This window comes from Colias eurytheme, chromosome 12 (assembly GCF_061535395.1).
Source record: "Colias eurytheme isolate Ceu_HAF_F1 chromosome 12, ilColEury1 Martin Lab GWU primary, whole genome shotgun sequence".
Classification (NCBI taxonomy): domain Eukaryota; kingdom Metazoa; phylum Arthropoda; class Insecta; order Lepidoptera; family Pieridae; genus Colias; species Colias eurytheme.
This window is the reverse complement of record NC_142991.1, coordinates 4475047-4499661: the sequence shown is the minus strand read 5'-3', so window position 1 is coordinate 4499661 and position 24615 is coordinate 4475047. Positions and strand designations below refer to the sequence as shown.

Genomic DNA, 24615 nt, shown 5'->3' with positions numbered 1-24615 from the left:
TTCCGACTTCCTATAATATATCCTTTGTTTTATGAATGATCAGTTGAGCACACAAACAATCGCGTGTTGTCGTAGGAGGTAGCACCTGTCTTCGCCCACGCCGCGGAGTGCCGCGCGCAGTGTGACGTCACCGCTACAACCTCCGTACTCCATACAGACCTTCACTTCACGGAACTAGGATTAACATTCTAATTTTATAACTGACCTAAACTTTTCTCATAAACATTAACAGTTCATTGAATAATGAAGCAAATAAAGGAAGCGTATATGCATTAAATTGATTTATTTTTGAAATCGAATGTTAATTATCGAGCTAGAAATTGAGAATGAAAAATTCAGTCAAATATGTAGTACCTTTAGTATATTGAGTATTGTTTTTTTAATTATTCCATTTGTTTGTGCTTTATGTGCATTGTATCTATCAGGATATAGGTACTTTGGTAAATATAACTAAGGGCCGATTTTTCAATGCTTGGTTAAAACTTAAAACTTATTCGACGAATAATGTATAAAACTACCATTTTAAAAACGTATTCTAATTGCCCGTATTTGACAGTTTACGTGAATTTTTAATATTATCGAGTTTATTGGACGGATAAGTTTTATCCAAGCATTGAAAAATCGGCCCTAGTACATTATTCGACGAATAAGTTTTATCCAAGCATTGAAAAATCGGCCCTAAGTATATACCTAGTAGGTGAACTATTATTTTATACAGAAGTAGAGCGTAGACACTTAGCGCATCAATGCTGTCATTTTGACTGACGTCCATGTCAAGACACAAAATGTAGTAAAAGCTGGTCTATGCTGTAACAATATATTTTTGGAAAGTTGTAAATGTTTACGATATTCTTATGTCATATTCTTTCTGAGTTTCCGGTCCGTCTTCAGTTAGATAAATAATAATAATGATGGATGTTTTATTTAAGTTGTGTGCATTTAAACTCGTAGTCCGGGATACATCGCCCATTTTTGCAAGTGATTACTATCAAGCTAATTTTTCGTGAGTAGCTTTATTTTGATGAGATGCCCAATAATTTCATGTACGAAACTCTCGATTGTGGTAGCTTACAGAGGTAACAAGGATAAAAATTTTTGATTTGACGGTTCTCAAATATTTATTACGCAATTTGTAGGACAATATGTCTGTTGAATTATATAAGTATTAAATAAGTGAAAATAAAAAAATCAGCTGGTTAGTAATCATTTATGATGACTTCGTTATCGATACACATTGGAAAGGGGGACTCTTTGATCAAACCATAGATTTTGTAGGACAAATATTTTTTCGAATAATTTAGATAATTATCTTGAGATTGAACAAAAAAAAACATTCAGTTAGTAATTAATATTTGAGAACCATCAAATCAAAATATTTTATCCTTGTTTCCTCTGGTAGCTACCACAATCGAGAGTTTTGTACATGAAATTATTGGGCATCTCATCAAAATAAAGCTACTCACAAAAAATTAGCTTGATAGTAATCACTTGCAAAAATGGGCGATGTATCCCGGACTATCGTTAAAAAGAAGATTTAGAAAACGAATCTGTGAAATTTTTAGTGATGCAACGAATACGAATACGAATATTCGTATTCGCCGAATAGTAGACATTTACCGAATATTCGTATTCGGCGAATATACGAATTTTTAAAAACGAATATTTTTGTACGCAACTCTATTTACTACAGATTTAAAATTCGCGCGTAAAAATATGACGTGTGCAGAGACTGCTGATCCACTGGCCTTTTGGCGAGAAGATGTCAATTTTCCAAGTCAGAAAAAACTCGCCCAAAAATATTTTTCACTGAAGCCATGTACAGTGCTTCGGAAAGACTTTTTTCAACGGCTGGAAACATCCAGACTGAAAAAAAAAAATCGCCTAGAACCAGAAAATCTACGAATTTTATGTTTTTTAAATAAAAATTTGCCTATTGTAAATTTTAATTATTAGAAGAGTAAACATTCATTAAATAAATAAGTCTTTTATTACCAAGGCGAGATATTCGTATTCGTATTCGTATTCGCCGAATAGTAGGTTTGATATTCGTATTCGTATTCGTATTCATAAAAGTAGTATTCGTTGCATCACTAGAAATTTTAAATGGAACATGTTTGCAAGGTCTTTTATCCAAGCTTTTAACGTAGTTCAATTACGCGCATTTGATTATTGTTTAGGATAACCTTTTCCACTGTAAACTTGTAAACGTTCGCTAGCTAGAGAACAATTTCTATACAGATGTTACTGAAAGAAAAAATAGACTTGGCATCGATAAAAGCTATGCATATAAGTAAGCAATTTGAAGGCCATTTCGCTACATGTGGATTCATTCAATGCTGTTCTGACAGTATGGACACTTTTTAAAAGAAAAAATGTATTCAAAGAGTAACCTACGTTGGTGGTAATGTCATTACTGTGACAAATAGCCACGTAATTCCTCGTGGAATACACACGAATTGTTATTCGTCGGCATGATGCAATAGATGTCGCCAAAATAAGCGCTAGGCTATTTTCGTTACATGTACTGATACAAATAGTAAACAAAATTAAGGGAGCTACTTACTAATAAGGTATTCGAGTTCTTTATGTAGCGGTTTATTTTTACCAAATAATACGGTAAATTAATTATAAAGTCATTTGCATTTACCTATAAAGAAAGAATAAAAAAATGTATGCCGAATACATTTTTTTTATTCATTCTTTATAGGGAATTGCATCTGAGCGGCTGTCATATTTTATAACTTTTCGATGAGTCAGCATCGGTACGCACGTGCGCGGTGCGCCGTGTTTACAGTGTAATCTGTAACATTTTAAGAAACGTATGTTGTACGTACAAGATTTATATGTTACGCATCTTGTGTAACAACTGTCAAGGCCGATAACGATATAACCCGTATTTATTCGATACCTGATTGAACGCTTTTCTTCATAAGTCCCTCCTTCGGTAACGTTGTTCGGTGCATACTATATATGTATACATATTGTAAGATTTCCAAAAGGTTGAATGTGTTGATATGAAAATCTAACAATATATAGTGTGTATATATTTAATATGACCACGTCTAATGTTAAAAGCATGTAAGAGATATTACTGAAAGCGTCACTTAGTCAGTCTAGACCAAAATATTATTGGCTTGATTGTCGTGTGTGACGACCAGAGGTTATGAATCAGTAAAATCGTGAATTTATGTTTAATTTATTTTAGACTGATGTTTGTCTCAAACTGTGTGATATAATATTTCATAATTCTGCCTGCAGAATAATAAAATACTGTTTACGTGTTCGAAATGTTTAATGAAAAGGTGTTAATATGCTTTTATGTCTGTGGCATAGGTAGTAATGGAAAAGTTATCACTTTATTTAATTTAAACAGAATAGGGGATCGGTTTGTCTGTATATGTACTCTATTAATTTTAAAACTGGCTTGATAATTAATGCTCAATTATGAAGCCGTCTATCCCTAGAACCATTCGTATACAATACATAATACCTACATATATTCATATTTTACACGGCAATAACTAAGTAAGTTTGTGTGTGTTGTGTTGTGTGTGCATTTGTGCAAGTTTTGTTGACATATTGTGATATGTACATGACAACAACAACCATCAATAAACTGCAGTGAAACCGCAGTCATAGTGCAGCGGATTAAATATACATAGATTTTCTTAATAAATCCTATATGTATACTATACATACACAATTACATAGCCCAGTAACAATTTACTGTAGGTAAAGATTAATTATATTGTTAGAAGCTATGCATTACGATTTATAGGCAAGCTTATTTGGCAGACGCCACACCCCTCTTATATTTGAACTATGTAAGGTCGTATTTTAATAATGTTATTGTACTATTGTAACTGTATTAAACTGTTTAAATTAATAATTATAATATATATTATCGTATCCCATAAGTAGGACAAAAGGACACAATTTCGCCTGGTTTTGCCGATTGCGTGATGGAAAAAGCCAAGCAATATAAAATATTCATAACTCGATTACCTATAATATCTAATATATTTACTATTTAGTTTAACCTACTGACAAATTACTCAAAATTTATGATTGACATAATTTGTGGTTTGCCTTCCTGTGCATTGACCCTTATAAGTAGGTATAATTATATTATTATTATTGTTTTCTCAGTACACGTGTATTTTTATATTTAAAAAAATATGTGGTATGTCAAATCATGATAATACCCCATCAATTTCCTTTTTCTTTTTAGTTTCTATTAGAAAGACAAAGTAACATTTAAAATTTATAATTTTGCTAAATATAAGAATTAATTATGATTAAATACGATTTGTTTACGTCATCACGTCAAAAGGGATATTTTCCTTCTATAATAATTTTGTTAAACTGAATATATTTTAAGCATTGGATACAACAAAACAATGTTGAGTGATCAGTTGAGGCTGAGAAGATAATTGTGTTCGCTGACATAGGATGATAATACAGCAGTTATTAAAGTATTCAGTGACACAAGAAACTTTCTGGATTTTCCTAATTGTAAGTGCAGACGCAAAACCTGACTCGTGCGTTGGTTTTTCAAAAGCTATTCATAAAAGAACTACTTACCGTTACTTTTAGATACTCATTTGAAATATCTTGTACAGCTTTTCATTGACCCAAAGATAAGCATACCTAAGTGTTACTCTATGTTCGCAGAGAGCAGATCGTCGTGCGGCGGTGGCGGTGGGTCGGAGGGGGAAGAGCGTACTTCGTGGCGGGTCACGCTGGACCACGACCTGGTGGAGACGCTTAGCGCGATATACCCCGAGTGGTTCAAGCAGCCGCGCCGCGAGCGCAGCCGGGCCGCCTCCCCCGCCTCGCCCCTGCCCGTGTCGCCTCACACGCCGGCTACCTCGCCTGAAGAGGATATCTTCAGGTATAATAACATTATAATTTTATTAATTTTGAATTGCCAAGACCCGTAAAATTACTAGACTAGATACTTCTGGTACTAGATTAACAGCAGTTTATAAGAATTAATAATTGTAAGTGAACACCGGAGAGGAGCTACATCAACAACACTCTCTTCAAAAATGGCACAAGCTCTGGTTCCAAATATACGTGTTTATATGTCCTGCTGAGGCCTGAGCCCAGTGATAGAAACATATTTCTCGCGTTTGCAAATAGTCTAGTAGTCAATAGTTTTATAATTAATGCAGGTGATCCATTTAACAAGTTCAGCATATTAAGATTGTTTCGTAGAAGAGGCGTATATATTATGTACCTAATCTTGAATTGTAATAACATAATAATCTGTATCTATGTAATTTTTAACAAAGTTCTGGCGCGGAGGACATGGCCGGCCGTCAAGCCAGCAGCAGCGGCGCGAGTGAGCCGCCGAGCTCGCCGCCGCGCGTGTCTCCGCCGAAGGTTGTCGTCGACGACAGCCCGCTGCAGCCCGCTATGGGAAAACATAAAGAATGTAAGTTGTTTATAGCAGAAACAATAGTTACCAGTTTACCCCAAAACAAGTCAAAATTTAGATTTCTCGTAATGCTATTTTGCATTTCGCGAAATGCGATGAAACATGTTAACAGATCAGTATTGTAATACGAAATCGAAGTACGTCGTACGTGTAGGGAATACGTACAAGAAAACAAACCACTGTTTATTAATTGATTTACACACTAATATAATATTATGTTTACCTAGAAATGTTTAAAGTGTACACAGAATCATCAGGCATAATATAATTACTATTATAACAAGAATTAATTGTCGGGTGGATCAAGCAGCGTTTTCCTTAATACTCCTAAAATGAGTGTCTGATAGGTGTATCAGAATGCGACTCGCATATCGTGTTTCCGGCGATGTTGCGCCTCCGCTTGCGCGTGCATCGCTAATAAACAACCCAACTCTCAACAGCGCACGAACATTTGTATGCTTTACACACTATATAATCGTATAAATAAATTGCCATCCTGTTTCCACACATTTATTATATTCTTTTCTTCTATCTAAACATTAAAATATTTCAATATTACACTAGTGAAACATTTGACGCTTGACCGAGAGAAAAATAACCGCCACACCTTCACAAACGACATCGTTATTTTTTTTAAGCGCTATATTTTTATATATAACAGCGCGTAGGAGTAGCACGTGAAGGCGGATCGAATATTTCTCTGGTTGATATCGAAAGCGCTGAAATCGCGGAGATAAAATGTTGGTATCGAGCGGGCGAAGACGCCTAGTAACCCACAATATTCGGCCCAGTGGTAGTGAATGTTTCGTCTGTATTACGGTCGCGGCATAACACTAGTTTCCTTGTGCAGTGTTTATTTATGTTGGCGTCGGGCCAGTGTTGTCCGTCCGACGCCGTTCATCTGCAAGCAAACAACATTTCGCTTCGTTCGCCTACGCCCATCGAAATCTATCGATATTAAAGTGATGCATCGATCTACGTATCGATCACGTAGAGAGCCACATTACTACATGTTACGTCAAAATTCGTCACCGCCAGTCACAACATCATATTTTTCATGAACTGGGATATGATTTATCACTCTTATTTACAATAATATATATTATTCGAATGCCAATTAACGGTTTATCATAGCGCACAACGCTACATATACATGCGGTATTATAATTGTTTTTGTATTATTGCTATTTTACCATGAATTTAATTAAATGAAAAATAGGATAAATACTTAAATGGTTATTTAGTTACAATAATTTATTTTAACTAATAATTTTATAAACTAATAACTACTCACAAGTCACACATACTAATGTGTATTAATTTAGTAAAGCACTAATAGTAGATGGTTAATTTATATTTAATTTCGTTTTCAGCATTGAAGGTGAAACTCATGATGCGGCGCCCTATTAACCAGTTGGTGGCTCAAGGCATCATGCCACGTAAGTAAAGTCACGTAGTCGCATAATAACTGAAATAGTTTGTAAATGATACTATAAACAGGACAATTACTAATCATGCTAGATGACGAGTCTTGGTTAGGCGCCCAACCGCCTGCGCAGCTCCCGTTGTAACTCGTGCGTAGGCGGTGGAATTTTATTTACGATCTAAACGCCACAGCTAATGAGAATTTCTAACTTGCCAATAAAAATTAGAATTTTTCACTTTTATAAACTTTATGAGACTATCGCGTGATCTAGAAAGACTAATGTTTATCGCCAATAAATACGCAAGTTAGAACACATTTTACTAACGATATTTTGTTTTTGTGTTGCAGCTTTAAAAACGCCGCCTGCGTATTTTAAACAACGCATGCAATTAGAGAGAGCAAAAACAGGGGATTTGCTCAAAGCAAAGATCCAGAGTCGACCAGATCGACAGGAACTTGAACGCAGACATATTTTAGAACAAGTACGTTGAAAAATCGAAACAATCAATAACGTATTTTATTTTATTTAACATAAGAATACTCTGTTTCATGATTGTCTTCTTATTTATTTCCAGGAGAGTCATGTAGACCCAAGTTTGGCAGAAAAGCAACGCATGTTGAAAAAGGCTCGATTGGCAGATCAATTAAACGATCAGCTGTCGCATCGACCTGGTCCACTTGAGTTAATAAAGAAAAACATACTACATACAGAAGAGAATATAGAAACAGCAGTCAAAAGTGGAAGTCTTGCATTTAAGGCGACAAGTGAAGGAGCTTCAGGGCGACCACAACACCCATCTTCTTATTGTGGTCCTCCTGATGAAGTCTCCCCATCACCATCGCCACCTTCAACATTATCACCGGTCAGCATAACCTCGACGCCGCAGCATCCTGCGCCCGGCAAAGAGAAGTGCCGCAAAAAGACGAAACAAAAGGAGAAAATAAAGTCGCGTTTCAAGTTCCATGAGTATAAGGGACCTCCGAACGCGCAGAAGTCCTGTTCTCCGCCTGGATCGGTGGAGACGCCATACGAATTGCTGCTCCAACAGCAACAACTATTATTACAACTGATGCTACCTGCATCTCCAGCACCGTCATCTACTTCTATAGCTTCGGACTCTTCAGATGCTTTGCCAGTCCCACCGCCTCCTCCGCCACTCCCTTCATCGATTGGTCCACTCTCTTGCGCGGCACGATTTGAAGACATGAAAGTATCCGATTTACGCGCAGAATGCAAGCGACGGAACTTACGGGTTTCTGGTCCGAAACCACAACTCATTGATCGTTTGCGACCTTATTTGAAAGAAATGCAAGAGGAGTCACCTAGATCGCCCGTATCAATAGCGTCGCCTGAATCGAGAACTGAGCCGGAACAGTCAGAGGACATAGTTCAATCGCAACGGCGGCTTATCGAAGAACTGGAGCGACAGTTAGAAGAATCGAGACAGCAGTTGGAAGCTGTCAGACGGGAGGCAGCCGGCGCCGCGGCTAGCGATCAAAGTAGGCGGCTGCTGCAAGCACATCTTTGTGTCACACAGTTGCGAGCGAAACTTGACGCTCTTCAGCAACCTCCAGCCCCCAATCCGCCTCAACCGCGATACGTTATTGCAACTCCAGACACTGCCCCTGACCGATTAGTGCGTCTCTTTACAGTGACTCCACCAACCACTGAAGTGACAAACGACAATTCTCAAACAAAAACTGCAAATCCGGCTTATATATTGAATGGTGTGAAGGTTGTGCCTATAGCCATTCTACCGACGACTCATTATGAACCGGAGCGTGCTGCCCCCCCACCGCCACCTCCTCCTCCTCCTCCGCCTCCCCCGATGCCACAGACACCACTTTCCATTCACGATAGCGCTGAAGATAGTCAAATTATGGACGACGTTCTTGAAATACTTGTCGAGAATGGTGAACTACCCCCATCTGCTGTCAATGACGTAGCCTCCAATAGGTCTATCGACACTGGCTACCTCACGGCGAGCCCCAGTGATTTCACGCCAACTGATGTGTTAACAGATGATGTTCTCAGTGATTCACACGTGCGTGATTCGTTAGCCGCCGACGAGTTACAGAGGGAATTGAACGAGATTCAAAATGAAATATTGGGCCACGGCGATTTGAGCAACGTCACGGATATGACGAATAGATGTGACGTCGATCCGAACGGCATAGATCACGATTTAAACGTGGATATGTTGGCGACTAATGAGTTCAATACTAATTTCGCTCATTGTGATTCGTCGTCTGTGAATGATGACTTCTTCGGAAGACTTCTAGCTGGTGACAGCGAAGAAAATCACGGTGCAATGGACATTGACGATGAACAACAAGAGAGAATGAGTATGACTCCCCTCACGAACGGGGACATATTGGATCACACTAGAACCGGCTTTGAAGATATCAATGAGTTATCGCTTCCATCATTTCAAAACGAAGATACACGTCACAATACATTCGATGACCGGTCGTGTGACTTCGATTTTAAGGAGTTTGGCATCGAGCTGGGCGGCAACATGAACATGGACACAGAATGCTATATGAATACAGAGTTCATTCCGAACCTGTTCGGCCGTGGTCACATGCCGCAGTGTGACCCGCTGCTCGGAGGAGTGCTGTCGAGGCCGGCGCCGAGACCCGCTCACAAAATTTATTCCTGGGACAAAAACGAATTCGACGCCACTTGACCCGTACTCGCGCAGCTACGTCCGGGTGTCGCTCTCTAACGATGCTAAACTATGATCTCTGAACCGTATGTCAATAATTGAGTGAGTTAATGTATATCGGTTACGTAAATAGGAATAAACGATTGCTCTCCTCTTAAAGTTGGCTAGACTAGATTTGTTTAAAAGTAATATAGAAGGTACGGTGTGACGCTACTGGGTAGCGGTTTCATGTAACTTACGCTAGTCTCTACGCTTGGTGACCCGAGATACTTCCATGATCGTGACTATAAGGAATAAATATTAAGTGCATTGTCAGAACACATAGTGTTGACATTAATTGAGTGGATGATTTTCTACGGTACTTAAAATGATACATGTGTTTGTATCGATAGTTTATAATTAGTTTAAGGTTTTGTGTTATTTATTAGCGAGTGTAAAGCGTTTCGTCACCTTTGTGTGCGCAGTGACATACTTGGCTCACATTATTATAAATCCATTTTATTTACTGAGGCATATCTACTTATGTATATAATGAATGTTTATTAATTTAATACTCAACATAGTTGTGGATTTAGGCATTCCGCCCGACGACTAAAACTTAGGAAAAATTATAGGGATAGTCTTACCTTGTCGAGACGAAATCTGCTCAAACTTTAGTTACCCAAAACATTATTGCCTAATATTAATATATTCATATGCAGACTATAAATAGCAGTAATTTCGTCTCAATCGGAACGAATACTTTTTCCCGAAAACAAATAAGTGACATTCCAGTCTTGTTGAAATGCAAAAGTGGCAATAAGCAAACTTGTCTCTTTAACAGCTCTTTTCCCAGTATGGAATTTGTTCAAAATTCAAATAATTAATTATCCATTACAGGGGCAAGTTGCATATTCACAAGCCATCGTCATGGGTGGGACCAGCTTGGGATCAATTGTAGATACGATTTCAATTAGTTAAAAGTAGGGAGCCGACTTTTTCACATCGCAAAAAATTATGTAGGCACTCTTTGTTCCGTTGTTGATTCTTTACCTTTAACTTCCACTCGTATTTAAGTCTAGCCCTTGTATTAGGTGTTGTTGTGGTGTATATGCTTCTTCAAAATGTTTAGTAATTTGTTTAATATGTTTTAATTTAAAAGAATTATTAGTAATATTGTATCAACATAACATTCTTGAAAATGTATCATTCCACTGTTATCGTCTAAAGCTTAGGATAGGTGCACAGTAGTCATTTTAGGGAATGTAAAGAGTGGTTGCATAATTTTTTGATTGCGTTATTAGTGACTTATTTATTTATTTATATCCCATGTAACATACCTTCCGATGTAAAAATGTTGTGTATTAGGGTTAATTTTTCGCGTTCATCACCGCTTAGCACTTAACTTAAGGATTTATTAAAATCGGAGACCAAATTGCCATTATTTGCATTTATATTTAATTTAATATTGACGCCTGTGACGACAACGAATGTGGCTTCACTGCTGCGTATGTGCCAATATATTTCACTGATTACATAAATGTCAATACTATAAGATTTGAAATACTTCCATGTGTAGTTTATTGATTTTCGTATGTCTGTGGTGTGGTATGAAACCACAGAACATAATATAAAAGAGGTTAGAATGGCAATAATTCGCTGTTCCTATAAGTACCGGTCACCGGTGTCGCCTGTGGGTGTGGCCAAGTCCGCGCAAGTCCGCTTACGCACATATTTGCAATTTCAAATCTAGCCAATCATAGCGCCGCGCGATCACGCGATTTAAAATGGAACGAATCATACGCATGATGATGATGTGAGCAGTGCTCATATCCTTGGCGCGTCTGCCCCGCCTACAATGCCTTTCTAACCTCTTTTATATGTTCTGTGTATGAAACGGTGTTAACATGCAACGGCACTCCCAGCCAGCGCTGAGCGCTCGGAGTTCCGTCGCATATGGAATGGTGCTATAAATGTAAGGTATGCGGGAAAATATATATATAGTAAAATATATCTAGATTTTGTATCGTATTTAAATCGCCATTTACGTTTAATTACCCATTATTTATTACTATATGGGATAGTTACTAATATTTTATAATGATTTAGTAAAATCGAACATAACATATTTGTAAAATATTGGTTTTCTTTGTTTACTAAACGTAAGTAATATTCCATTAAATAAATAAATTATAATAACTACGTATTTCGTGTAGCATAAATATATTTATATATTCTAGAATTGCTCATCAAAATTGTACCTATCCTTTAGCCAAATATTTAAAGCACTAAAGGGAATTTTGTACCATTCCCGTTTTGGGCCTAGTATGTTCTTAAGCTTTGTATGAAAATATTGAAAATTAGTTTTAACAGTGTAATATTTCATTTCACGAAAAGCAAGTGTTATTTTGTTGTTATGCGTGTATATCTCATTTGTAATTTCGCTTAGTAATTAGAATTTGCAATACTATAAGCATAATCATGTATTTTTAAATTAAAAACATATCATCAATGTCAATAGCTAAAGGACTTAGCCTCGAAAACCAGAAGAGATTTCAGTACACGCACAGCATCACCAAATACCTGCTTCCGTAAATTTGAATTCTATCTATCAAGTGAGATTATTTTTTCGATTATTTGTTAATTGTTGCAATTATTTTAGGAGAGTTTTAACATTTGTTTTCAAACATAATATTAATGTACTGAAGTGATACATAGTGCTACATCTAAGTAACTGTTTAAAATAAACATTACTATAGTAGTATAGTGGATATAGATTAACTGGCTTCGTTATATTGCGTGTTTAACTATAGTTAGGGTTTGTATGTATGTATATTAACGTATATTTGATATTATCAGAAAATATTCACTTACATTCATAAGTCTTTTATTAGGGGATATAAACCCAATATATGGCAGAGCCAAGTATTCATGATCATTATGTGATAATCACTTAAGTCGAAAATGTAAAAGTATTTGGATAGTTTTTTACCTTGCCGTATAATGAAGCCTTGTAAATACTTACCAAGCCTTTATTAGCTTAAGAAAAGATTGTTGATAAAAAAATTAAAATCTTGTTTTATTTATTCTCCTTACTATAGGTATATCCCCTTATTACACAAAAAACGTACGCTAGTCGCTAATGATTTTTGAACACGTGTTTTAAAAACCAAAGAGCATACAAGCAAAAAAATGAATCGGGTGAATGCAGTTGACTTTTGATATCCTTCTAGATAAGGCTACGCATATGCCTTGTAACCTATAGGGCCGATATTTCAAACATGAGTGAATGCAAGGTACACGAAAGGTTGAAACTGAGTCAGTATAAATATGTTTTCTAAGTTGCACATATAATGCACAAAACAAGCAAACAAACTCACAAAAAGCTTTCAAAAGCTCACCCAAGAATCTGGTTGTATTTTGCTCAATTTATTACACACCGCACAAGTGTAGCTGATGGCGATATTCGCTACAGACGTGTCCACTGTCCGTGTCAAAATATAACGAACTCAAAAAAAAACGAAGGATTGCAATCTTATATGTGTGTAAATAACCAAATAATTCCCTTCATATGTTCATATTAAAATAATTGACTGTGGGTGCTAAATCCATACTAATATAAATGCGAAAGTAACTGTCTATCTGTCTGTTACTCGATCACGCCTAAACTACTGAACCAATTTGCATGAAATTTGGTATGTAGATATTTTGATACCTGAGAAAGGACATAGGCTACCTTTTATTGCGAAATATGTACCACGGGCGAAGCCGGGGCGGACCACTAGTAATTGATAAATACCTGTATACATATTATAATTATGTTCACATTGTTCTTTATCATTTCCATACTCTTCCATTAAGGTGATGAATTAATTTTTCTAACATTTACGGCCCTTTTTAAACCTTCGTAATTTTTATATTATTAAAGTTGTCGTGATGAAAATTCTTGACAAGAAAGTTCAATAGTAACACAATACGTCTACCGTTTTAGAAACATGATTCCATGATATTTTCTCGATAGAAAAAAAATACAAAGTTCTCATTGTTATTTTTTTTTAATCTCTGGCATCTTCAAAATAACAAACGTAAAGTTACGACTTTTTGGATATTAACTATAAAATATACAACCTATACGTCTACCGTGTTAGAATTTTGAAATATGCGATGGTTTTGAAATAAACAAGAAATACTTGAAATTAGCGCCTGACCAGCCAATATAGCGAGAGCCGCCCTGTACCTTCCTACCCCGATCGCTGCACGAGTCATTCCCGCTACGGCCGTCACACGGGGAACTTGTGTCGCTTGCGCAATCGTAAAAAAGGGTGACAACACGATAAGACAAAATGAGACAAATGGGGACAATAAAGAAAATAAGAAGAAGAAACATAAAGGTTGGAGGAAAAAGAATGCTTACAATTGGAACAAATTAATGAAGTAAGTTGGTTTTATTTTAAATTTGATGATAATTGTATTATAGACGATGTTTGATATGTACCCCTGTTTTAAGTACATAACGAATGTGTAAGATTTTTTCATTTATAGCATAAATAATCTTTTCAGAAATCCGGAATCCAGAAGGAAAATAAACCCACTGATTGTTCACAATGTGAACCCACTCCTTCGTAAGTACCTTTATTCTGTCAAAAATGTATGTTATCAACGCTCTACTGGTTTTATCGCATGATTCCATTTTTAGCAAAAAGCAACAAAGTGCAAAGAAATAAAAAATCATGGTGAACTTAGTGGAAGTATGGTGGACGTAATATGGAATTATGGAACAGGAGCTCGTTGGAGTAGTATTATATTTTAAAAAAATACGAAAAAATTTCAAGAATTTCTTAGTAGGTGGTAGATAAGTATGTTGTATAAAGAATTTGATGTTGATATTTATTTCATTTATACTTACTACACCTGTGCGGGAAATTGCTTAGTACTAAAACCGGTTTATATTCATATTTACATAGTAATGTGAGTTTTCATTTCGAAAAATTTTGTGTAAGTATATTAAATTGAGTTCCTGGGTGATCTGGAAACACAATTGGGCCCGGAGGATGGCGCTGCAGTCACTCCACCTAATCACATGAACCGATTTGGATGAATATTTGTGTGCACATTTCATTGTTGTGGGATGATTGGTTGATTCGTTTTCACATTAGCTAATATTATGTATTTTTGTTGTTAGAAAGTAAACTTAATTTAATGTTTATAATACATTATTATTGGTATAAATAAGCCAGTGTTCGTCTCACATTGCTGTACCTGCCTACCTATCCTACCAGGGCCTAACTTTGTTCTGGCTATTTTATTTTGATTATTTGTAATGAATAATTACAATTATAATAGAGTGCAAAAAATAAATACATGCGTCAATATATTCTGTGTTTTTTTTAAACAATTTTTTTATTTAAAAAAATATCATTCCGACCGCGGCTTTGCCCGCGTGGAATTAGGTTATATCGTGAATCCTGTTTTATCCCACAGAAGTGTTCAGTTCGGATAAAAAGTATCCTATGTGTAAATCCAGGCAATTAGCTATATTTTATCAAAATTGGTAATGTAGTCTTGACGTGATTAAGTAACAACTAACAAAAAAATATACAAATTAACATCCAAAGTTTCGCATCAGTTTTACTGTATTAGCGATATCTTCCACTCTTGACTTTGACTGAGAAGAATTAGGGTTTATAACTTCTTTCAGAAATAGTACCTTTCATTTCTGGGCATGATGTAATATCTACGTCAGCATCAAATTCTATCTAAATCAATTCAGTAGTCCGCGTAATTAGGTACCATTTCATTTTTTCAGAGTAACTATATTTTTTGTTATTTTAAAGATTATTTATAACCTGTATTATTTTGTAATAAAGTAATCATTACGAAATAATAATAATTAATAATTATTAATAATGTCTAAGTAGTTGTTAAAAAGAAGATAATTTTGTGTTTATAAGCAAGAAAATAAAACCAATAAATCAACAATTAAATATATATGTATAACAATATTATAACTGTATGACGACTCCATACATGTTTGTCCCGAGTCGGCCAGCGGCAGCGCGGCGAGTATGCAAGAATGACTTCGCGCACACCCGCGTTCGCGATAGCGAGCTATTAGACTCCGCCCGCCAAGCAGTGGATTTTTTTTTGTGTATCGTCTTAAATAAAAATTGAAGCAAACAAAATAATAAAGCGTTACATATTTAATGGTTATTAATTACTAGACATCGGATTATATGCACTAACAAAATGCCAAAATATGCATGCAAATATGCACTTAAAAAGGCCAAAATATGCACTAAAAACGACTGATATGCCTAAAATATGCACAATACAAAATCAAAAAACCTTTATTATTTTTATATATACAGTATATTTAAATTTTAAAATTTAAATCAAAGATTGTACAAAAACAGTGAAATTTTCTTGAAATTAAGTATAGTCTTTGTGCCAATATAAAATTAAGCATTTTTACCAAATTTTCGAGCGCAAATTTGTGACGTTAGTCACCCGCCAGCCCAGTCTTGCCACCTTAGACCTTTCCGGGCTAAATCTAGGCCTTTTTTGGAATTCAACCTGTTTTAAGTTTTTAGCCTCAAAAGGGTAATCTAGCCCTATTTTGAATGGCTCAAAATTTACTTAAAATGGAGCCCATTTTGTAATTTTTTGCCATTTTACCATGCCAAAATAGGGTTTGTTACTCGCTGAGCGTTCTGATTGGCTAATAAAGGTTAGTCGACCAATCAAAACTCCCGCTACTTAACGAAATATGCACGATTGGGGAAAAAGGCTAAAATATGCACTAACGCCGTAATTAGAGAGTTTTATGCATTTGCATATGCAAATATGCAAATGCATATAATCCGATGTCTATTAATTACTATAAACATTTTCAGATCTTTCTTTTTTTAAAGACTGGGGACATTTGAATTTTAATTGTGTCTGTGATTCCGGGGGCTGAGGCATTAAGTCGCCGAGCGACCATGTCATTTTATCAAGAAGCTTATATCTCGAGTATCTAATACACTGGAGATTTCAGTATGAACATTAACTTGTAACAAGAAAATATGACCTTGAATGACGCCTGTATGTATTTTTATCCCTTTCACACCTAACTTGCCAAGTTGCCAAGTCTTGTTACAAGTTAATGTTCATACATTGTGTTCATACTGAAATCTCCAGTGTATTAGATATAAGCTTCTTGCATTTTATCAATCATTTTATACTACGCACGTATTGTACTTTTGTATTCTGTGACGCACGGTTAAAATTTGGCAGTGGTTGACAGGAAATGTCAGGTTTTAGAGGAATTTTGACAGTTTTGAGTTTTAGTTTCAATATTTCTCTCATACTTCTATTTTCATACAGCTACACTTAAATTCATCTTTTTATTTAGATTTGCTCTACACGTAATGTGAGTCTTTACTGTTTTGAGAATAAATAGCGGCGGCTTATCTAAGAACTGATAGCACGAGATAAGTGACAGTGATATTGATGATGATATTTGCTGAAACATTACTATTTGCACTAGCACTACTTGGTTGTGCTGTTACTTTTTTTATTTTAATATATTTCATTATTACACTTTCTGACTTAGAATGTGACTATTTAAACGCTCAAGAGTGTTGTGATAAGCTGAATTATTGGCTCGTCCCGAAATATATCTGCCAATCTTTTACCACCTTCTTACTGCTAGTTCATGGGCAAATATTATTGTTTGTATTGAACTTACCTATGTGCATATGGTTAACTTTTCAGTACTTTACGATTCCGCAAGGTAACTTGGGTGCATATGATCCTACGGAAATTCACAACAGAGGTCAATTAAAAAGATATATGCGCGATGTTTTAATTCATGTTGGTTATTATTTATTATTTTTCTTTATTTATCTGTACTGCCTCATACTGTCTCTCTTGAAAGGAGATCCTATACCAAGAGGTAATGAGTACGAAATTGTAACAAGGATTTAAGCAAAAATGTCAGACAATAATTTAAATGAGAGCATTGTGCAAGAAAACTCGAGTAAGAAGCAGTTAAATTGCCATTCTTTGTCTAAGCTGAAGTTAGATGATCACATAAAATCTTATTTGGATAAGCAGCACTTGGAGAGAGAAAACCAAATTATACCATGTGAGAATGAGATGGTAGAAAAAGTTGTCACTAACTATGTAATTGCAAAACAGATTTTAAGCAATTTGTCCTGGCAAGAAAGGATGCTGTACCAACATGTGTGCAGCACTTGGCATTCTGCAATAAAAGCACTAAAAAAGGAACAGCTTAACCCATCTGATTTTATGATTCATTTTAGTAATTCAGGTGGTAAAGTTCTGTTTAAGTTGAAACAGTCTTCTAATTTCCACAGTGAACCTTTAGTTGTGTTTATATTTATGAATATATCAGCTGCTTCAAAGTTCACTAAATGTCAGAATATTACACCCAGTCCATGTTTTACACCTTGTGAAAAAGAACATCTTGGTAAGCATTTTATGAAATAGATAGATAGATCTAAAATTGTAATTGTTTTTTTGTAGATCTGCATTGAGATAATATTAATATGGAGATGACACCGCCTACATCACTTATGTTCCACTCAACATACGTCATGTGACGTATGTTGAGCGGTATTTTTTAATGGTTTTAAAGTGAAACGCATCAAACATGCCTTCGTGTGTGTTACGATATTGCACAAATAATACGGAAAAGTGCAAAGGAATAACTTTCATCGTTAAGTACCTAACTAGATAATAATTTTTAAAACTTAGTGAGAGCAAAAAAATGGCGCACAGATTTTGTTCGTGGTGTCTACTCCATACGTAGTAATATTATCTCAATGTAGATCTGTAAAAACATAGAATGTCTTTTAAAACCCTTCATTCCCAATATTTATTTATTATCGAAATGTTCATTCCCTTTCACAGTATATACAAATAGTTATATACTGTGAAAACATATTTGTAGTTAAAATATTTTTTTAAACATAGTCTAACTATTAGAAGTATTATTTTTACACAATATTCATATTCAAAATTTCCATTACAGCAGTGGATGTGATACAGAAATTTAGCTGTGCACCAAAAGACTGCATGCTTGCTGCAAAAGCCCATTGTGTATCCTACATGCCTCTGCCAACAGCCAAAACAAAAGATGCCACTATTACAAGACTCAGTTCACAGGCATTTATTGGAGGCCTATACCTACCAGTTATACCTAATGTACAGTTTCACAAGATTAACTTAAAAACTAATAGCACTATGCAACAAGAATTTTATACAGCTATTGATAATATTGTAATTGATCAAGTTATAAAGGGTGTTCTTGTATTTGTTACTGACAAACATCTACTGCAATCTGTTGAGGATATTGTCTTCTTGAATCATATCAAGGATGTGTAAGTTCTTCATTTTTTTTTAGTTGCATATTTTGTAACAACTTTCTGGTACTTCTGGGACTGAATAATATCTAAATCTCATATTTAAAAAAAATTGCACACTAACTATTAGTATTGAATATTGATAGATCTAGTTTATTATAAATTTGATTCTAACAGGAAGATACCACCAATGCTTAACTTTCTTAACCTCTCAACCACCGAGCAGCCAGATCCGACCGCGACATAATAGATTTTCTATTGTGTCTGTGATTCCGGGGCCTGATGGATTAATTAAAGTTAAAATGTAAAATTTTAAATCTAACCAATTATTTGTTATGGTTTAATTTAATTGTTGCTGCCTAAGCAACTGTTTTTCTAGGTTTTGAAAGTAATTCAAGATCATGTAATAACTAATTATTTTTATATTTTTATTTCAGGCAACCAGATATACCTTATGCATTAGGAGGTTGTATTTGCGAAGATACCTTGTGTGATTCAGATGATATTTCTCATATAGTCAATTCTACTACACCATCTGAGGCTGTGAGTGACAATCTGATATCTATTGGGATATTTACTGTGCCTAAAGCCCCTGAGAAGAATGAATGCAATTTCAACATGTTCTCCGTAATTCTAGAATCATCTGAGTGGGATAAAGCAAAGATACAGTCTTCTATTAAACAGGTGTGTAGTAAATATTGATGAGGTAATCTTACTTGCTATTGCATAAATGCATATGAATTATTCAAAAACTTGTCTCATTTTATTATTTATCTCAAATTAAAAAGCATATAATGAAGGATTTTATAATTTAAAATAATATAATTCTATGTACATAATCTTTTTATTATTACAGTTTGCAAAAGACGTGCCACAATATGAACACAGTGCGTGCCTAAGACTATCTTGCATTGGCCGAGATAGGAGGCATAAATTCGAACAAGACTGCTTTAGAGCCGTATTTCCCAACACATGTCTGACTGGATGCTATGGGAATGGAGAGTTAGGTGTAAACCATCCAGAGAAACCCACACCAGAATGGCCTAAAAATATTAAGAGGACCCGGATGGACTCCGGTCCTCAATTTGGCATAATTTATTCATATTCTACTGTCTTTGTTTATATGGGCTGGGGAAAAGTTACCACGAAAGTAGATAAGTAGTTTTTATTTAAAGTATGGTAAGACAAAATATTACAATGTTGATAAGGTGTCGTTTTTATTAATTATAAGTAAAGATGTCAGTCACCAAATTTTGCTCATCAAGCTCACCAATGCAAAAACTATATATGCTTGCACAAGGATTCTTGTCATAAGTTCTTTATATTTTTACATACTATGTCAGTACATTAATTTTACTATTATAAATACACCCTAATATTCATTACATATAATATAGAAAAATAAGGTGATGAAGTAGCAGTTCTTAAATATTTGAATGGATCTCCAAAACGGTTTTAATTTATTTCTCATATAATAAAATATAATAATATTAAATGAAGTATGAGTACATAGGGTAAATAAATGAAGTTTTACAAGTTAATATTATTTTACCTATTATAACTATAAACCATAAAATAATAGTCATATTTATTCTCTAGTACATAAAATCTCACTATAGTTTGTCTAGGATAAAAACACATGTATTTTCATAGAATAACCGTACAAATAAGAACTTATCAGTAATTCATCAATAATATTAATTATTTATGCATACTAAGATTTGGAATAATTCAAATGAGCGATATAGTTACGAAATATTTTATAGGTACTTTTATTATTTACCGATATACAATATCGGATACTTAGTAAGAAGTTTGTAAGTTTATGAAGGATTCGTTGTTGTTGAAATAACGGCAAGTTTTTACATTTTGTATCGAACAAGCATTGATCACGTGAAAATAGTGATAATTTGTGAGTATGTTTGTAGTTTTGTACTCTTTTATTTATGTTATAGTACATGTTAATGAACACAACTTTTATATAAGTAAATTTTAAGAATCCATTGCAGCGTGTAATGTACGAGTTTTGAATATTAAATATAAAATATTTGTAAATAATGAGTTTTATTTTAAAATCCTCCACGATGAAAGAAATACACACACGTTGGTTTAATGCTCTAAGCACACAACACAGTTTAGACACTTAGTTTAGACACAGACAAAAAATCGTCACTAGATGGCACCTATTAGAAAAATACCTGTGAAAAATACTTATTCGGACGTTATAAAAATTATTTTTAGTTGATCTAGAAAAATATCGAAATAAATGCTACACGATTGTATAATATGTATTATGGTAATAAGCAGTTTAGTTCTGTGGTTTAGTTATGTACGAATTTCCTATAGGAAATTTATACAAAGGCAAGTTTGATCCTGCATGCTTGTTCGTTACGGCAGTTATTAAAAATCATTTCCGTGGTAATTGTCAATTAGGTGTCCCGTGTACACGCAAATGATTCTGCATAAAATGAATAATAAGAAATGATTATTCATAATGCAACAGTAATCATAACTCAGCCTGAAATTATGTTTTAATAAAACTACCTGCATTTTAAAGAAACTGACACAATCCTTTTTAGGGCTTCTTCACACGGTTAGGCTGACGATCTGAAAACGTTATTTCGTGCTCAGATAATTAAGTTTTATGCTGTTTCGATAGTAGATTTAGCAATAGGATATTGTAGGAAGTATCTACTGACCTACTGTCTCTATGGTGGATGCTATCTGCAGCACACACCAAGAGTAGAAAACTTTTAATCTGCGAGAAAGAGCTATTTAATTGTTGAAATCAAATTAAAATTAAACATTTTTATTACAATTGCTTGGAAATTAATGGTGCTGTATATTATGAGGAACTGTGAGACTGTTAAATCAAATATTCAAAGAACATTACCTACACGTGGATACATTGGTAACTAGTTGCACAAACAGCAAAATCATTAAAGATATAAAACAAAACATGGCTTAAATGTATATGGTAGAGATTCTTGTCGGTTCTTGTGTGGAGAAATTATGTTCCAGAACCTAAATTAGTACGACAGCCTTATCAAGAGCACTTATATTTAACAGAAGAATTGTTGAATAGAAAATATATTTTTGAGTGCGAGTTTGTCTTATATTTTTAAACAGGTACCTACAACTTATGAGTCTTCGGTAGAGCCGTTGTCTTGTGGTCAGACTTGTTATCTAACGTCGAATTAAAAATCTTAATGCTATTTATTTCGATCGTTTATACTTTATAAATAATAGTAACTATTAATAATATTATTATCAAACAATGCAACTTATTCAGGTAGGTACTTACAGAAATATGTATCTCAATTTATTGCGCCATGCAATTCAATTTACTTTGTTTAATCTGTACTTTGGTGTTAAAAGAAGATTTATCTCCATATTATTAGTACATAATGATTTTAAATTTTCTGTTGTTATTTAACAAAAAGTACTTTAAGTTCCATACAATTATATCAAAAATAAATATAATGTAGATTGTGGAGTATTACAATTATCTTTTATTCTATCGTTAAACTCTGTTGATTCGTTTGAACGTTCTAAGCAGTAACTTGGAAATATATAACTTTTTTGTTTGTGTTTCAAACACTGCCTACGGTAATAATGATATTCTTAACGAGAAAATAATAAGCAAATATTCAGTGGTGCGGTAATCAATCGGTGTATAATGTATTATTATGTAAACTAGGCGATAATGTTCGTACCGTTATTCAAAATTAGCCATGGATAATTGTTATCCTCTGCTTTTGCGAACATGGAATAAGACTTTGCTACACTATTATCGCCATGAAGATAATTGACAGCTTGTAAAAAAATATCTTCATATTATAATATAGTTTATGAGATATATGAAAAACTATTTACTTTTGCTCGAAAAATTCTATTTGTGGATGGACATTTTATTTTATCGTTTTTACTATCTTTAATAGATAGCTAAGTACCTATACTTACTAACTACCATTAATATTATGCTGTTCAGTTTTTACGTACTTATAATATATTTTTAAACGATATAATTTGACGAAATATATATATGAAGAAATATATTATAATAATTCTTATTTCTTTAAGAGCCAATTAGGTATACTATTATTCGCTATATCTAACAAACAACAAATTTACAAATTGCACGTAAACAGAATTAAAACTAGCTCAATGAACGGTTTTCCGCATTGATCCGCTTGAAGCGTTAATGTTTTTTACGGTTTATTGATGGATTAGTTCTTAGGCTCTTTGTAAAATCGCGTGTGCACAATACGATATGGTGTTTTGCCATTAAATTCTAATACAGAGAAGCAGGTGACACGATTCTGCTGTGATCATGTGAATTGCGTGTATTATATGCATGTAAGTAAATACCGTGAAGTTATAGTATAAGGTACCTGGTAGGTACATGACAAATATTGTGTAAAGATAATTTGATTATAATGGGACATAGTCATTCTTTTTGCGCTCATACAATGTTAAAAGTAGCCATAATATAGGCACTTCATTGTTTAAATTATAAAATTGTGATTTTGCGGTTTATTCGAATAAACTGCTGACGCAGTAGGGCGATTATGTTTTAAATTACATGTTACCTAATCAAAGTGGTCATAATAAGGAGTAGGTACATCATTATATGTAACATATGTTATGTAAGTAAGTACCTACATAGTACTCTGCAGTTACTAGATAGATAGATAAACATATCATACTATATGTAGAATCCCTCGCTGTCTCTAGGTACGACAAATCGCTTCGAATACTAAAAAACTCTCATAAATTGTGAGATTTTTCATGCTACTTAACTCGGAAAATTTTATAAATAATAATCCAATAAAACGAAGTCTATAATCTTAATACAATTAGGATGAGGTTACCTGCGTTGAAATCTTTCCCGTGTAAAATATTAATTTTGAGCTGAATGTTATTTGACAGATAAACCCAGAGGTAGAGACATAAACAATATTACTTTCAATGTTTCGAATAGAGGTGCTCTACAACTATATTATATTATAATTTCTTAGTAACAAGATTTAAGTGGTTTTGCCTAGAGAATCTACTGTTGATTCTTATTCAGTCTACAATACCAAAAAATACGAGAAGCATATTCATATAATTACTCGGCTCATGGTTGTAGAGTTAAATGCATGAATGTTACCGTGATTATAAATTATTGATACTATTTTCTGCTTTCACCCGTTCGCAGTGAAAGATAGGTCCTGGCCCTGCAATGCCTGGGTGTGATCGAGCCTCGCTCTTTCGCTGGTAAAAGCTACGAGACTAATGGAACTTTTCACTGTCGAGCTTTAGCGATATCTGAGAAGTGACTGACGTTAGTTTGTGCGGTGGTTGTCGGTCGAACGCACGCTCGCTGCGACCCGCGTCATATACGCACGCGGATTCGCGATCGTTCTTTTTAGTGGAAATTATAGAAAATTAATAAATTTAATTGAGAAATAGGTACATTAATTCGTTAATTTAATTATAAATATTTTTATATATTTACTGTATAATGTTGGTAGATATAATTAGCGTTTAATCCAATTATATTCTTGTAGACGAATATTTAATGCCATTTTAAATATTCGGTCTATTTAAAAAAAGATAGAGTCATTCCGTGTCTTTATATATCTTTATATTCGTTTATTTACAAATACATTTAATGAAAATAATATTAGAATTAATAGTAGAGTCTCAACTTGAACTTGAAACAACTGAAGAATTAATTTAATT

General features: G+C 34.2%; 4 protein-coding genes and 1 long non-coding RNA gene across 8 annotated transcripts in view; all 5 read left to right on the top strand.

The window, feature by feature from the left end:
* Mrtf (Myocardin-related transcription factor) overlaps positions 1–12589 on the top strand; it is a 35518-nt gene extending 22929 nt beyond the window's left edge. For both annotated transcript variants that reach the window (XM_090107637.1, XM_090107638.1), the window contains 5 exons: positions 4675–4894; positions 5298–5440; positions 6817–6882; positions 7218–7351; positions 7445–12589. In XM_090107637.1, the coding sequence (XP_089963763.1) occupies positions 5314–5440; positions 6817–6882; positions 7218–7351; positions 7445–9559 (2442 nt within the window). In that variant the 5' untranslated portion in view covers positions 4675–4894; positions 5298–5313 and the 3' untranslated portion in view covers positions 9560–12589. The remainder of the gene's footprint in view (positions 1–4674; positions 4895–5297; positions 5441–6816; positions 6883–7217; positions 7352–7444) is intronic.
* Positions 12590–13407: 818 nt separating this feature from the next.
* On the top strand, positions 13408–14891 carry LOC149903936 (uncharacterized). The gene is made up of 3 exons (XR_016457322.1): positions 13408–13951; positions 14078–14139; positions 14214–14891. It is a non-coding gene; the product is annotated as an uncharacterized LOC149903936 (long non-coding RNA).
* A 1957-nt stretch (positions 14892–16848) lies between these two features.
* Positions 16849–17485, top strand: cnir (cornichon-like protein). Its single transcript, XM_090107979.1, has one exon. It carries the CDS (start codon positions 17009–17011, stop codon positions 17483–17485), a length of 477 nt encoding a protein of 158 aa, XP_089964105.1. The 5' UTR covers positions 16849–17008.
* Positions 17486–17491: 6 nt separating this feature from the next.
* On the top strand, positions 17492–20927 carry LOC149903934 (uncharacterized). Its single transcript, XM_090107978.1, has 4 exons — positions 17492–17990; positions 18555–18903; positions 19323–19569; positions 19742–20927. Exons 1-4 carry the CDS (start codon positions 17492–17494, stop codon positions 20045–20047), a joined length of 1401 nt encoding a protein of 466 aa, XP_089964104.1. The 3' UTR covers positions 20048–20927.
* A 3262-nt stretch (positions 20928–24189) lies between these two features.
* The window catches only part of pip (heparan sulfate 2-O-sulfotransferase pipe), a 77438-nt gene continuing 77012 nt past the window's right edge, over positions 24190–24615 (top strand). The window contains exon 1 of one of the 3 annotated variants that reach the window (XM_090107639.1): positions 24190–24342. The gene's annotated coding sequence lies outside the window, so the exon portion shown is untranslated. The remainder of the gene's footprint in view (positions 24343–24615) is intronic. The other 2 variants (XM_090107642.1, XM_090107641.1) reach the window with 2 other exon arrangements.